The sequence below is a fragment of the Nerophis ophidion genome, linkage group LG14 (assembly GCF_033978795.1).
Source record: "Nerophis ophidion isolate RoL-2023_Sa linkage group LG14, RoL_Noph_v1.0, whole genome shotgun sequence".
NCBI lineage: Eukaryota > Metazoa > Chordata > Actinopteri > Syngnathiformes > Syngnathidae > Nerophis > Nerophis ophidion.
In genome coordinates this window covers 45,464,395-45,481,841 of record NC_084624.1, presented here as the reverse complement: position 1 = coordinate 45,481,841, position 17,447 = coordinate 45,464,395, and the positions used below count along the sequence as shown (strand labels likewise).

The window sequence follows — 17,447 nt, the reverse complement described above, 5'->3', positions numbered from 1 at the left end:
TCTCCTCCCCAACCCGGAGATGGCACTCCACCCTTTTCCGGGCGAGAACCATGGACTCGGACTTGGAGGTGCTGATTCTCATTCCGGTCGCTTCACACTCGGCTGCGAACCGATCCAGCGAGAGCTGAAGATCCCGGTCAGATGAAGCCATCAGGACCACATCATCTGCAAAAAGCAGAGACCTAATCCCGCGGCCACCAAACCGGAACCCTTCAACGCCTTGACTGCGCCTAGAAATTCTGTCCATAAAAGTTATGAACAGAATGCGCCTTGGCAGAGTCCAACCCTCACTGGAAACGTGTCCGACTTGCAATGCGGACCAAGTTCTGGCACTGATCATACAGGGATCGGACTGCCATAATAAGACAGTCCGATACCCTATACTCTCTGAGCACTCCCCACAGGACTTCCCGAGGGACACGGTCCAATGCCTTCTCCAAGTCCACAAAGCACATGTAGACTGGTTGGGCAAACTCCTACTGATCAATCACAAAAGATTATTGCATTGACTGCATACAGTTTATATACACCAATATTAATCCAATTTGTTGTATCCATCCATCCATTTTCTACCGCTTATTCCCTTTTTTGTTGTACTCACTGGCAAATTTCACTTCAAAATAAACCCTGACAGGACTTCTAGATACAACTGTTTCGAGCAAATAAATGAAGTACATCATAATAAAACCTTTTAAGGCAGTGGTCCCCAACCTTTTGGTATCCGCGGACCGGTCAATGCTTAATAATTTGTCCCGCGGCCCGGGGGGGGGATCCATTTTTTTATTTTATTTATTTTTTTTATCCTTTGTCATGGAAAAGGGACGTTTTTGTCATGAAAAAGGGAGGTTTTGTCGTTGGCGCACTAATTGTACGTGTATATTGTGTTTTTTATGTTGATTTAATAAAAAAATAAACATAAAAATATGTCATCAAGGACGGCGTGGCGCAGTGGGAGAGTGGCCGTGCGCAACCCGAGGGTCACTGGTTCAAATCCCACCTAGAACCAACCTCGTCACGTCCGTTGTGTCCTGAGCAAGACAATTCACCCTTGCTCCTGATGGGTGCTGGTTGGCGCCTTGCATGGCAGCTCCCTCCATCAGTGTGTGAATGTGTGTGTGAATGGGTAAATGTGGAAGTAATGTCAAAGCGCTTTGAGTACCTTGAAGGTAGAAAAGCGCTATACAAGTACAACCCATTTATCATTTATTTATATATATATATATATATATTTTTTTTTAAATAAGAATTAATTACAAAAAATTCTGCGGCCCGGTACCAATCGGGACACGGCCTGGTGGTTGGGGACCACTATTATAGAGGATCTTTGACTGGTGTTTGTGCTCTTGGTCCTTGAAACACGTTCTCATATGGAACATCAACCAATGTGCTGCGGCACCTTTCTTTGAAATACTGTTTTTTATTTTTTATTTTTTTTTAACAACATCTTTAGGGAAACGCTCCTGTCATGGAAAGGATCTTTGACTGGCCATTGTTGAACTTGGTCTGTAAAACCAGTGATTTTGTGTTTCGCCGTCATCGCTGCCACGCCCCCGTCTGATTGTGCTCAGTCCTCAGCACCATGGAGAGAGGCGGTGACCTTTGCTCCTGCAGGCTCCACAGTATTATTAATATTTACATGAATTAGGTCAATTTCATTGACTAAAGTGCATTTCAAGTGTTTTAACAGGGTGAGAGTTCAAGAGTGTTACTGCTCGGTGAAAGAAACGGTCTCTTAGCATGCTGGTCCTTGTCTGTAGCGGCGGCCAGCGGGCAGGAGGCTAAAAAGTGAGAGGAGTCCTTCACATTAAGAATCGTCTGGCCCGTCGATTTTGCACTAGGCGCTTAAAAAAACAGCAGAGCGCTCCTGTCGTATCAAGAATCTTTGACTAGCGTTCTTGCTGTAGGTGTTAAGAAACAGCAGAGCACTCCTATCAAATTAAGGATTTTGAGTACCAATTTATTTATTTTTTTTTGTCGTAGGTCCTTAAAACCACTAGTAAGCTCCCGTTATATTAAGGATCTTTGATTCTTGGGACATTATAACGCTCCGTCATAGACAGCCTGCAGCCTGTCACATAGACCAGTGGTCCCCAACCTTTTTGTATCCGCGGACCGGTCAACGCTTAATAATTTCTTTTTTTTTTTTTTTTTTCTTTGGCATGAAAAAGGGAGTTTTTTTGTGGTTGGTGCACTAATCGTAAGTGTATATTGTGTTTTTTATGTTGATTTAATAATCAACATAATCGGGCCGGTACCGGGCCGCGGCCCAGTGGTTGGGGACCACTGTTTTAAGGTGTTCCCGCATGACATTCCGACAATATAATTGCTCTTGTCTCCTAAAACTGGGCCCTTTCATGAAGTTTTTTTAAATAATGCAAGCCAGTAATAAACTGGGATTAGTCATTATTAATCCTAATTCAAACGTGTGATTCATCTGACGAAAAAAATATATAATTTGACATCACTAATTATTATACATATATGTCAATCAATCAATTAATCAATGTTTATTTATATAGACTTAAATCACAAATGTCTCAAAGGTCTGCACAAGACACAACGACATCCTTGGTTCAGAGCCCACATGTTTTAAAGGTACTTTTAATTGTAAAAACTTTACTGAGCTACTTTTTTCATCCATCCATCCATTTTCTACCGCTTATTCCCTTTGGGGTCGCGGGGGGGGGGCGCTGGTGCCTATCTCAGCTACAATCGGGCGGAAGGCAGGGTACACCCTGGACAAGTCGCCACCTCATGGCAATATTGCAGATTCATCAAACTTTTTAATATTTGTTACACATGGAATTATTATTTGTGATACATTATTTTTCTACACTTCTAAAAAGTAATGTATATGCATGTATATATACATGTATTCATAAACATCCACCCATCCATACACACACAAATATACATATATATATATATATATATATATATATACATATACATATATACATATATATATATATGTATATATATATATATATGTATATATATATTAGGGCTGCAAATCTTTGGGTGTCCCACGATTCGATTCAATATCGATTCTTGGGGTCACGATTCGATAATATATCGATTTCTTTGATTCGGCGCGATACTTGATTCAAAAACGATATTTTTCCGATTCAACATGATTCTGTATTCATTCAATACATAGGATTTCAGCAGGATCTACCCCAGTCTGCTGACATGCTAGCAGAGTAGTATTTTTTTTTTTAAAAAGCTTTTATAATTGTAAAGGACAATGTTTTATCAACTGATTGCAATAATGTAAATTTGTTTTAACTATCAAACGAACCAAAAACATGACTTATTTAATCTTTGTGAAAACATTGGACACAGTGTGTTGTCAAGCTTATGAGATGCCATGCAAGTGTAAGCCACTGTGACACTATTGTTCTTTTTTTAATTTTTTTTAATAAATGTCTAATGATAATGTCAATGAGGGATTTTAAATCACTGCTATGCTGAAATTACAACTAATATTGATACTGTTGTTGATAATATTCATTTTTGTTTCACTACTTTTGGTTTGTTCTGTGTCTCCTCTCAATTGCTCTGTTTATTGCAGTTCTGAGTGTTGCTGGGTCAGGTTCGGTTTTGGAATTGGATTACATTGTTATGGTAAAAAATACATGAAAAAATAAATCGATTTTTAAAAAAATGAGAATCGATTCTGAATCAAATTTTTCCCACACCCCTACTATATATATATATATATAAAATCTTTCTCTCTGTACCCTGCCTACAGCTGAGATAGGCTCCAGCACCCCCCGTGACCCTGAAAAGGGACAAGCGGTATAAAAATGAATGGATGGATATATGTATATGTAACTATAGTATGTATATACATAAACATATTTTTCAAAAGTTTTTTTCCAATGCAATCCAATCCACTTTATTTATATAGCACATTTAAACAACAATAACGTTTCCAAAGTGCTGCACAGCCATGTTAAAAACAATATTAAAAAAACAATATTATGCTGAATAAAAACAAAAAATAAATAAATAAAAAACCAATATAAAAACACATATGAAAAATTTCCCCGTACGTGTTACTGTTAAAACATTTTTGTTTCATTTTCTCCTGTTTATAAAACTTTACATAACAAGACAAATATGTCTAATTTTTTAGGGGGTCAATCCAAATTAACTATAAAAATGACTTTGATGCTGGAAATGATCATGACAATAAATTGTATGAGATTCAAAAGGTTATAAAGGCTTCAAATTCAATCAATTAATCAATCAATGTTTATTTATATAGCCCCAAATCACAAATGTCTCAAAGGACTGCACAAACCATTACGACTACGACATCCCCGGAAGAACCCACAAAAGGGCAAGGAAAACTCACACCCAGTGGGCAGGGAGAATTCACATCCAGTGGGACGCCAGTGACAATGCTGACTATGAGAAACCTTGGAGAGGACCTCAGATGTGGGCAACCCCCCCCCCCCCCCCTCTAGGGGACCGAAAGCAATGGATGTCGAGCGGGTCTAACATGATACTGTGAAAGTTCAATCTATAGTGGCTCCAACACAGCCGCGAGAGTTCAAATGAATGCCATTTTGCTCTGTTAATAATGTTATTTTCTCCTACACAGGAGTCCTTCGGATCCTGATATCTGCCACTTGTGGGCTGAAAAACAATCCAACTCTTGCGTCCCCCAAGGATACGAGAGCCACAGCTTCCTTGGCCAACACCGGAGGATCCGCACGGTCCTCTCCATCACCTCCTGCCGTTGTCAACACTGATGACATCACCACACCTGGCTGCTACCAACCATAACTTGACAACCTGACCCAAGGTGTCAGCTCTCCCCCATTAAAGTATTATTGTATGATATGTAATATATGTAAAAGGGATCATTTTTGTAAATAAACGTCATAGCACGGCCTTGTTTGTCTTTAAAGGCCTACTGAAAGCCACTACTAGCGACCACGCAGTCTGATAGTTTATATATCAATGATGAAATATTAACATTGCAACACATGCCAATACGGCCGCTTTAGTTTACTAAATTGCAATTTTAAATTTCGCGCAAAGTATCCTGTTGAAAACGTCGCGGATTGTAGCGCACATTTAGATCCAGCCCCGATCCCAGCTATAAGTTGTCTGCTTTAATCGCATAATTCCACAGAATTCTGGACGTCTGTGTTGCTGAATCTTTTGCAATTTGTTCAATTAATAATGGAGACGTCAAAGAAGAAAGCTGTAGGTGGGAAGCGGTGTATTGCGGCCGCCTTTAGCAACACAAACACAGCTGGTGTTTCCTTGTTTACATTCCCGAAAAATGGTGAAGCTTTACTATGGAACAGAGCGGTCAAGCGAACATGGTTCCCGACCACATGTCAACCGGCAGGTTTCGGTGAGAAAATGCTGGCAATAAGTCGGCTCTTACCGTAGACATGAGCGGAGAGTTTGCGTCGTTCTTCCTGCAGCTGTGGACTCTCTTGCCTCCTCCCAACGGCCGCCCCTGACCGTCAGATGCTTACACTGTAGAGGAGGGGAAAAAATTAAAATTCTCAGCCCGGCTGCCTTGCCTCGTCGAGAAACGTGGCTTCCCACCGAGACTCTTGTGGTCACCACAACCATGGCCACACCCCTCCGACTTTCAGGTACGACCATATTAGAGATGCGCGGATAGGCAATTATATCATCCGCAACCGCATCACCAAAGTCGTCATCCACCCGCCGTCCACCCGAACAAACATTTTAGCAGAAACGCAACCGCCCGCTGAAATACATCAGAGGTTGGCCACCTTTACCACTCACAGTGCTATTTAAACCCGTTTCACAGAGTAATGAAGACGATTGGAGCCGCTAACGTTCTCGTGATATCCAATTGGCGTTCATCCTGATGACAAGAATATGGGCGTGCTGTGAAGCCATTGCCTTAGACACCGTCAACAACATGTACAAACCGATTGTTGGTCCGGCAACATGTGTGGAGTTTCCGCAATTACACGTACAAGATTGAAAGGCATACTGGGTGACACAGAGTACACTGATGGTTGTAATATAAACAACTTTAACACTTACTAATATGCGCCACGCTGTGAAGCCACACCCAACAAGATTGACAAACAAATTTCGGGAGAACATCCTCATAGTAACACAACATAAACGCAACACAACAAATATCCATAATCCTTTGTATCCGTGACACTTCCTGAATATATTTTACACCCCCGCGCCCCCAACCCCGCCCACCTTACTTACGCGCAGGGGGGGATACAAAGGATTCTGGGTATTTGTTGTGTTGCGTTTACGTTGTGTTACTGGGAGGATGTCCTCCCGAAATGTGTTTGTCAATCTTATTTGGTGTGGCTTCACAGCGTGGCGCATATTACTAAGAGTCTTAAAATTGTTTATATCACAACCATTAGTGTACTCTGTGTCACCCAGTATGCCTTGCAGTCGTGTGTGTGTGTCTGTGGAAGCCACACACAACATGTTGCTGGACTGACTGTTGTAGTAGGCGACAAAGTCAATGACTTCATAGCACGTCCTAATACTTATTATCTGGGTGACTACCGGCAGTCATTCTGGAGAATATTGGCGTCTCCTATTGTCTTCTTCGCTTTGTGACACGGGTCTTTGAATGGCGAAGGATACCGACCCCAGAACTATGTATATCAAATATTTCCGGATGGTTCAACCGCCACCCGCCCGAATCTAATTAAAATCTATTTATTCATCAAGTCACCCGCCCGACCCGCCATTTATCCGCGGACTCCGCGGATGAGACCGCAAACCGCGCAACTCTAGACCATATAATCTCACTAAAACACTCGTAACACAATAAGCAAATAAGGGATTTTCCAGAATTATCCTAGTAAATGTGTCTAATAACATCTGAATTGCTCCCAATGCCCTCGTCTTTTTTATTTATTTCTAGTCCTTCACTCTCACTTTCCTCATCCATGAATCTTTCATTCGCGCTCAAATTAATGAGGAAATCGTCGCTTTCTCGGTCCAAATCGCTTTAGCTGTTGGTGGCTATGATTTTAAACAATGTTCAGATGTGAGGAGCTCCACAACCCGTGACATCACACGCACATCGTCTGCTACTTCCCGTACAGGCAAGTCTTTTTTTTTAGCGACCAAAAGTTGCGAACTTTATCGTGGATGTTCTCTACTAAATCCTTTCAGCAAAAATATGGTAATATGGCGAAATGATCAAGTATGACACATAGAATGGACCTGCTATCCCCGTTTAAATAAGAAAATCTTATTTCAGTAGGCCTTCAAGCCACTGTGCAAATTCATTAGCCACATACACACACATACAGTATATGCTACAAAACCCAAAACTGGTGAAGTTGGCACATTGTGTAAATGGTAAATAAAAACAAAATACAATGATTTGCAAATCATTTTCAACCTAAATTCTATTGAATAGACTGCAAAGACAAGATATGTAAGACAAGACCTTGTGCTGGAAAGCAGAAGTCTATTGCTATTTACCAAAATGAAACAGTGTTATACCCTGAATTCCGGGCTCTCCTGGCAGTGTGTGGTGGTCCGAAGAAGCCACTAGAGGGCAACCTCTACACTTATTTGGAACATCCCACAGGTGTGCAGGCTAATTGGGAACAGGTGGGTGCCATGATTGGGTATAAAAACCAGCTTCCCCAAAAAATGCTCAGTCTTTCACAAGAAAGGATGGGGCGAGGTACACCCCTTTGTCCACAACTGCGTGAGCAAATAGTCAAACAGTTTAAGAACAACGTTTCTCAAAGTGCAATTGCAAGAAATTTAGGGATTTCAACATCTACGCTCCATAATATCATCAAAAGGTTCAGAGAATCTGGAGAAATCACTCCACGTAAGAGACATGGCCGGAAACCAACATTGAATGATCGTGACCTTCGATCCCTCAGATGGCACTGTATCCAAAACAGACATCAATCTCTAAAGGATATCACCACATGGGCTCAAGAACACTTCAGAAAACCACTGTCACTAAATACAGTTCGTCGCTACATCTGTAAGTGCAAGTTAAAGCTTTACTATGCAAAGCGAAAGCCATTTATCAACAACATCCAGAAAAGCCGTCAGCTTCTTTAGGCCGGAGATCATCTAAGATGGCCTGATGCAGAGTGGAAAAGTGTTCTGTGGTCTGACGAGTCCACATTTTAAATTGTTTTTGGAAATATTCGACATGGTGTCATCCGGACCAAAGGGGAAGCGAACCATCCAGACTGTTATCGACGCAAAGTTCAAAAGCCAGCATGTGTGAAGGTATGGGGGTGCATTAGTGCCCAAGGCATGGGTAACTTACACATCTGTGAAGGCACCATTAATGCTGAAAGGTACATACAACATATGCTGCCTTTTATGCGCCGTCTTTAACATGGATGCCCCTGCTTATTTCAGCAAGACAATGCCAAGCCACATTCAGCACGTGTTACAACAGCGTGGCGTCGTAAAAAAAGAGTGCGGGTACTTTCCAGGCCCGCCTGCAGTCCAGACCTGTCTCCCATTGAAAATGTGTGGCGTAGTATGAAGCGTAAAATACGACAGCGGAGACCCTGGACTTTTGAACGACTGAAGCTCTACATAAAACAAGAAAGGGAAAGAATTCCACTTTCAAAGCTTCAACGATTAGTTTCCTCAGTTCCCAAACGTTTATTGAGTGTTGTTAAAAGAAAAGGTGATGTAACACAGTGGTGAACATGCCCTTTCCCAACTACTTTGGCACGTGTTGCAGCCATGAAATTCTAAGTTAATTATTATTTGAAAAACAAAAATAAAATGTATGAGTTTGAACATCAAATATGTTGTCTTTGTAGCATATTCAACTGAATATGGGTTGAAAAGGATTTGCAAATCATTGTATTCCGTTTATATTTACATCTAACACAGTTTCCCAACTCATATGGAAACGGGGTTTGTATTTCTGATATCATTTACACACAAAATATGTGGTTATCGTGATATATATCGTTATCGCAGGAGGCTGCAATATTTACAGTACTGTGATAGACCGGTAAGGTCTATTCAGGTGTACTGGAGAGGAGACTACACCAGATAGTCGAACCTCGGACTCAGGAGGAACAGTGTGGTTTTCGTCCTGGTCGTGGAACTGTACTCTCTATACTCTCGGCAGGGTTCTTGAGGGTGCATGGAAGTTTGCCCAACCAGTCTACATGTGCTTTGTGGACTTGGAGAAGGCATTCGACCGTGTCCCTCGGGAAGTCCTCAGAGAGTATGGGGTATCGGACTGTCTGATTGTGGCGGTCCACTCCCTGTATGATCAGTGTCAGAGCTTGGTCCGCATTGCCGGCAGTAAATCGGACACGTTTCCAGTGAGGGTTGGACTCCGCCAAGGTTGTCCTTTGTCACCCATTCTGTTCATAACTTTTATGGACAGAGTTTTCTAGGCGCAGTCAAGGCGTTGAGGGGATCTGGTTTGGTGACCGCAGGATTAGGTCTCTGCTTTTTGCAGATGATGTGGTCCTGATGGCTTCATCTGACCGGGATCTTCAGCTCTCACTGGATCGGTTCGCAGCCGAGTGTGAAACGACTAGGATGAGAATCAGCACCTCCAAGTCCGAGTCCATGGTTCTCGCCCGGAAAAGGGTGGAGTGCCATCCCCGGGTTGGGGAGGAGACCCTGTCCCAAGTGGAGGAGTTCAAGTACCTTGAAGTCTTGTTCACGAATGAGGGAAGAGTGGATCGTGAGATCGACAGGTGGATCGGTGCGGCGTCTACAGTAATGCGGACGCTGTATCGATCTGTTGTGGGGAAGAAGGAGCTGAGCCGGAAGGCAAAGCTCTCAATTTACCGGTCGATCCGGTTCCTATCCTCACCTATGGTCATGAGTTTTGGGTTATGACCGAAAGGACAAGTATACTCTAGCCTTTAAATAGACTCCCTTTTTAGACCAGTTGATCTGCCGTTTCTTTTCTTTTTCTTCTATGTCCCACTCTCCCTTGTGGAGGGGTCCGGTCCGATCCGGTGGCCATGTACTGCTCGCCTGTGTATTGGCTGGGGACATCTCTGCGCTGCTGATCAGCCTCCGCTTGGGATGGTTTCCTGCGGGCTCCGCTATGAACAGGACTCTCGCTGCTGTGTTGGATCCGCTTTAGACTGGACTCTCGCGACTGTGTTGGATCCATTATGGATTGAACTTTCACAGTATCATGTTAGACCCGCTCGACATCCATTGCTTTCCTCCTCTCCAAGGTTCTCATAGTCATCATTGTCACCGATGTCCCACTGGGTGTGAGTTTTCCTTGCCCTTATGTGGGCCTACCGAGGATGTCGTAGTGGTTTGTGCAGCCCTTTGAGACACTAGTGATTTAGGGCTATATAAGTAAACATTGATTGATTGATTGATTGATAATTAAAATCCCGGGTGGCGGGGCTCTCCCTTAGAGATAGGGTGAGAAGCTCTGTCATCCGGGAGGAGCTCAAAGTACGGCCGATGCTCCTCCACATTGAGAGGAGCCAGATGAGGTTTATTGATTGATTGATTGATTGAAACTTCTATTAGTAGATTGCACAGTTCAGTACATATTCCGTGCAATTGACCACTAAAAGGTAACACCCGAATAAGTTGTTCATCTTGTTTAAGTCGGGGCCCTTGTTAATCAATTCATGGTAGGTGGTTCTGGCATCTGGTCAGAATGCCACCCTAAGAAGTTGTTTAGGGCACGTCTGATTGGTAGGATGCCACAGGGAAGACCCAGGACAAGTTGGGAAGACTATGTCTCCCAGCTGGCCTGGAAACGCCTCGGGATCCCCCGGGAAGAGCTGGACGAAGTAGCTAGGGAGAGGGAAGTCTGGGCTTCTCTGCTTAGGCTGCTGTCCCCGCGACCCAACCTAGGATAAACGGAATAAGATGGATGGATGATACAGATTTGGGCCAGATCGCCCATTCTTAGTGTGTAGTACTGCATTACCTGCATTTTTGACCTGTGTCACGTGACACTTCATTGGCTGGTTGGGAAACAAACACCATTGGTAGCTTCTGTCTGCATTCACCATGAAGATGGTCCAGAGCAGGGGTATCCAAACTTTTCCCACTGAGGGCCGCAGACTGAAAAATCAAAGTATGCGGGGGCCATTTTGATATTTTTCCTTTTTAAAAGCAATACAATAGATGTTGTTTATTTTACTTTTATGGCTTTCCTCAAGTTTGGTCTCCAGAAGGGTCTCAGTCATAAAAATGTTAGAAATAAGTCATAAATTCTTAATTTTTTCATTTAATGCTTGAATCTCGAGATCAACTTCAGGTCTGTCTGTCGTTATAACATTTTTTTTTATTTTTTTATTTTTTTTTTATGTTTATGGCCTTTACGTCAAAACCCTATTTATATTGAAAACACACAAACTACGCAAAATTTTCCCCCAAAACATTTCAAAGTGGAATATTTGACGTGAAGTAATTGGAACCCTAAATAGGTCAATAATTCATAACAATAAAAAAAGAATAAGTGTTGAAAATAAGCCAAATGTATATTTATATTTTTTTACTTTTAACGCGGAAGTCTGTATATCTCTTGATTATACAATTTTATATATATTTTTTATATTATTTTGTTTGTTTGATGCCCTTTTTGTGAAAGAAAACTTTGTTTCGCACAAAATATGCAATATTATCCCCTCAAAATATTTGAAATAGTCCGCATGGCAGCTTTGTCTTATTAGTGTCAACATTGCAACTTTTTCTTTTTACATGTCACTGTTTACTCTTTTATTATACTTTTTATTATAGTATTTCTTTGAATGGGCCGGGGGCCATTAACAGATTAGCTGGGGGCCCCGAAAGGCCCTCGGGCCGCACTTTGGACACGCCTGGTCCTGAGTTTTAAAGCAAGACACATGCACTTCATTTTTATAAACGACTTTAAGTTTTTTACTTCATATTTTTATATTTATATATGTTTAAACACACACATTTTGCTCACAAACATTTATTGAATAAAATTATCACAATTTTAAGTAAAAAAAATAAATTTCAGTTTACAAAAAAGGATTGTATATCCATTATTAGTATTTTTTATTAAATATTTAAATTACAGTTTAGTTTAACTTGCATGTCACAAATTCCTTAAAAACAAAAATGCATTGTTCTACTACAACCATTTCAACGTTCTTTTTTGTTTTCTTAAAGTTCATAAACATTGTGCCAGAAAATTGTGATCTCAATACTAAGTACAAAAACATATCCATCCATCCATTTTCTACCAATTGTCCCTCTTGAGGCTACAGGAGCTGGAGCCTATCCCAGCTGCCACCTCACTACAGGGCTAACACAGCTAGAAAAACAACCATCCATCCATTTCCTACCGCTTGTCCCTTTTGGGGTTGCGGGTGGTGCTTGAGCCTATCTCAGCTGCATTCCGGCGGAAGGCAGCGTACACCCTGGACAAGCCGCCACACACATATATACAGATATATATATATATCCATCCATCCATTTTCTACCGCTTATTCCCTTTCGGGGTCGCGGAGGGCGCTGGCGCCTATCTCAGCTACAATCGGGCGGAAGGCAGGGTACACCCTGGACAAGTCGCCACCTCATCGCAGGGCCAACACAGATATACAGACAACATTCACACTCACATTCACACACTAGGGCCAATTTAGTGTTGCCAATCAACCTATATATATATATATATATATATATATATATATATATTGGGGCTGTGAATCTTTGGGTGTCCCACGATTCGATTCAATATCGATTCTTAGGGTCACGATTCGATAATATATCGATTTTTTTCGATTCGATTCTCGATTCAAAAACAATATTTTTCCGATTCAAAAGGATTCTGTATTCATTCAATACATAGGATTTCAGCAGGATCTACCCCAGTCTGCTGTCATGCTAGCAGAGTAGTAGATTTTTGTAAAAAAACTTTTATAAATGTAAAGGACAATGTTTTATCAACTGATTGCAATAATGTAAATTTGTTTTAACTATTAAACAAACCAAAATATGACTTATTTTATATTTGTAAAAACATTGGACAGTGTGTTGTCAAGCTTATGAGATGCCATGCAAGTGTAAGCCACTGTGACACTTTTTTTAAATTTTTATAAATGTCAAATCTTAATGAAAATAAGGGATTTTTAATCACTGCTATGCTGAAATTATAACTAATATTGATACTGTTGTTGATAATATTCATTTTTGTTTTAACTACTTTTGGTTTGTTCTGTGTGGTGTTTGTGTCTCCTCTCAGTTGCTCTGTTTATTGCAGTTCTGAGTGTTGCTGGGTCACGTTCGGTTTTGGAATTGGATTGCATTGTTATGGTATTGCTTTGAAGTGATTTGTTGGATTGATTAAAAAAACAAAAAAATTATTTAAAAAAAAAATGAGAATCGATTCTGAATCACACAACGTTTTCGAATCAATTTTTTCCCACGCCCCTATATATATATATATATATATATATATATATATATATATATATATATATATAATCGATTCTCATTTTTTACAATATATATATATATATATATATATATGTGTGTGTGTCTGCTCATGAATAAGAACATGTACATTATACAATTGTAGTTAATTCCCATTAAACGCCCCAGAAAATAGAATATTTCTCAAATGTCACAGAAAAGTTTCTACTCTCTGCTCCTTTACCCCAGCAGTCAAAGGTCCTTCACTCAGGTTGACATGGTCTGCTTAAAAACTGATCCAAACACTGTAATTAAGTCTCATCAAGCTGCTGTTTTGTATTCCTAACAAGTTTGTGAGCAATTTTGATTCAATTCTGTCATCTCTTGTACTTTCAAATCAAACAATAATTGCTTCAATGCAAATATCAAATAATTTAGACCTGGATGACGACATTGTGGAGGAACAGTTAGGACAACACAAACACACACGCTTCAAGGGGCTCTTATTTTGATAGGCAGGTGTGAAGCGAGCACGTTTGTGTGACACACAAATAAGAAGAATCTATACATCCTGCAAAGTTATATGGCTTGTAGTTTGCCAGGTGTCTTGGACTTTGATCCCTTCTGCAAAAAAAAAATTGCACCAAACCGCACATTTCTGCCCCAAAGCTGCCCAACGAACCCAAAATTAAAGCTGCAAGCAGTAATGGACGGGGGGGACCGACTTTTGCTGGTGTTTCCTGCCTTTACTCATTCAACATATCTTTACCTGCACGTTACCTACCATCCCTGCATCCTGGGGTCATAGTAAAACCTTAGAAATACAATAGGGTGCTCGGTCCTAAAGGGACATTCGGTCCCTAATAATAATAATAAAACCTTAGAAATACAATAGAGTCCTCTGTCCCAAAGGGACATTTGGTCACTAATAATAATAATAAAACCTTAGAAATACAATAGGGTCCTCTGTCCCATAGGGACATTTGGTCCCTAATAATAAAGAATTAAACCTTAGAAATACAATAGGGTCCTCTGTCCCAAAAAGACATTCGGTTCCTAATAATAATAAAACCTTAGAAATACAATAGGGTCCTCTGTCCCAAAGGGACATTCGCTCCCTAATAATAAAGAATAAAACCTTAGAAATACAATAGCATCCTCCGTCCCAAAGGGAATTTTGAATTTGGGTTTTTTTTTTTTTTTATTAGATGGCAATTTTCGCCAGTCCTGATGTGTGTGTAAAATTTGGTGAGTTTTGAAGCATGTTAAGGGGGTCAAATTACAGCTTGAAAAGGCAACGGAATAACAATAATAATAATAATAATATACAATAATAGAGAATAAAACCTTAGAAATACAATAGGGTCCTCTGTCCCAAAGTGACATTCGGTCCCTAATAATAAAACCTTAGAAATACAATAGGGTCCTCTGTCCCAAAGGCACATTCGTTTCCTAATAATAATAAAACCTTAGAAATACAATACGGTCCTCTGTCCCAAAGGGACATTTGGTCCCTAATAATAAAGAATAAAACCTTAGAAATACAATAGGGTCCTCTGTCCCAAAAAGACATTTGGTTCCTAATAATAATAAAACCTTAGAAATACAATAGGGTCCTCTGTCCCAAAGGGACATTTGGTCCCTAATAATAAAACCTTAGAAAAACAATAGGTTCCTCTGTCCCAAAGGGACATTCGCTCCCTAATAATAAAGAATAAAACCTTAGAAATACAATAGCATCCTCCGTCCCAAAGGGAATTTTGAATTTGGGGTTTGGTTTTTTTTTTATTAGATGGCAATTTTCGCCAGTCCTGATGTGTGTGTAAAATTTGGTGAGTTTTGAAGCATGTTAAGGGGGTCAAATTACAGCTTGAAAAGGCAACGGAATAATAATAATAATAATATAAAATAATAGAGAATAAAACCTGAGAAATACAATAGGGTCCTCTGTCCCAAAGGGACATTCGGTCCCTAATAATAAAGAATAAAACCTTAGAAATACAATAGCATCCTCTGTCCCAAAGGGACATTCGGTCCTTAATAAAGAATAATAAAACCTTAGAAATATAATAGGGTCCTCTGTCCCAAAGGGACATTCGCTCCCTAATAATAAAGAATAAAACCTTAGAAATACAATAGGGTTCTCTGTCCCAAAGTGAATTTTGAATTTGGGGTTGTTGTTTTTTTTTTATTAGATGGCAATTTTCGCCAGTCCTGATGTGTGTGTAAAATTTGGTGAGTTTTGAAGCATGTTAAGGGGGTCAAATTACAGCTTGAAAAGGCAACGGAATAACAATAATAATAATAATAATACTAATAATATACAATAATAGAGAATAAAACCTTAGAAATACAATAGGGTCCTCTGTCCCAAAGTCACATTCGGTCCCTAATAATAAAACCTTAGAAATACAATAGGGTCCTCTGTCCCAAAGGCACATTCGGTTCCTAATAATAATAAAACCTTAGAAATACAATACGGTCCTCTGTCCTAAAGGGACATTTGGTCCCTAATAATAAAGAATAAAACCTTAGAAATACAATAGGGTCCTCTGTCCCAAAGGAACATTCGGTCCCTAATAATAATAATAAAACTTCAGAAATACAATAGGGTCCTCTGTCCCAAAGGGACATTCGGTCCTCAATAAAGAATAATAATACCTTAGAAATACAATAGGGGTCCTCTGTCCCAAAGGGACATTCGGTCCCTAATAATAATAAAACCTTAGAAATACGATAGGGTCCTCCGTCCCAAAAGGACATTCGGCCCCTAATTGATTGATTGATTGAAACTTTTATTAGTAGATTGCACAGTTCAGTACATATTCCGTACAATTGACCACTAAATGGTAACACCCGAATAAGTTTTTCAACTTGTTTAAGTCGGGGTCCACGTTAATCAATTCATGGTACAAATATATACTATCAGCATAATACAGTCATCACACAAGTTAATCATCATAGTATGTACATTGAATTATTTACATTATTTACAATCCGGGGGGTGGGATGAGGAGCTTTGGTTGATATCAGAACTTCAGTCATCAACAATTGCATCAACAGAGAAATGTGGACATTGAAACAGTGTAGGTCTTATTTAGTAGGATATGTACAGCCAGCAGAGAACATAGTGAGTTCACATAGCATAAGAACAAGTAAATACATTAGAAGTACATTTGAGTTGTTTATAATCCGAGGAGATGGGATGTGAATGGAGGAGGGTATTAGTAAAGTGTTGAAGTTGCCTGGAGGTGTTGTTTTAGAGCGGTTTTGAAGGAATATAGAGATGCACTTACTTTTATACCTGTTGGGAGTACATTCCATATTGATGTGGCATAGAAAGAGATAATAATAATAAAGAATAAAACCTTAGAAATACTATAGGGTCATCTGTCCCAAAGGGACATTCGGTCCCTATTAAAGAATAATACAATTTTAGAAATACAATAGGGTACTCTGTCCCAAAGGGACATTCGGTCCCTAATAATAATAATAATAATAATAATAATAATAATAATAATAATAAATAATAAAACCTTAGAAATACAATAGGGTCATCTGTCCCAAAGGGACATTCGGTCCCTAATAATAATAATAATAATAATAAATAATAATAAAACCTTAGAAATACAATAGGGTCCTCTGTCCCAAAGGGACATTCGGTCCCTAATAAAACTTTAGAAATACAATATGGTCCTCTGTCCCAAAGGGACATTCGGTCCCTAAGAAAACCTTTCAAAAACAATAGGGTCCTCTGTCCCAAAGGGACATTCGGTCCCTAATAATAATAATAAAGAATAATAAAACCTTAGAAATACCATATGGTCCTCTGTCCCAAAGGGACATTCGGTCCCTCATAATAATATTAATAATAAAGAATAATAAAACCTTTGAAATACCATATGGTCCTCTGTCCCAAAGGGACATTCGGTCCCTAAGAATAATAAAACCTTAGAAATACAATAGGGTCCTGTGTCCCAAAGGGACATTTGGTACCTTATAATAATAATAATAATAATAAAACCTTAGAAATACAATATGGTCCTCTGTCCCAAAGGGACATTCGG

At 39.8% G+C, this 17,447-nt stretch overlaps 1 protein-coding gene and 1 long non-coding RNA gene across 2 annotated transcripts in view; one reads left to right on the top strand and one right to left on the bottom strand.

The window, feature by feature from the left end:
• pnhd (pinhead) overlaps positions 1-4,887 on the top strand; it is a 45,428-nt gene extending 40,541 nt beyond the window's left edge. The window contains exon 7 of the mRNA XM_061920859.1: positions 4,613-4,887. Coding sequence (XP_061776843.1) covers positions 4,613-4,763 — 151 coding nt within the window. The 3' untranslated portion in view covers positions 4,764-4,887. The remainder of the gene's footprint in view (positions 1-4,612) is intronic.
• Positions 1-17,447, bottom strand: part of LOC133568748 (uncharacterized) — a 38,003-nt gene that overhangs the window by 19,388 nt on the left and 1,168 nt on the right. The window contains exon 2 of the long non-coding RNA XR_009809661.1: positions 5,411-5,505. This is a non-coding gene — a long non-coding RNA (uncharacterized LOC133568748). The remainder of the gene's footprint in view (positions 1-5,410; positions 5,506-17,447) is intronic.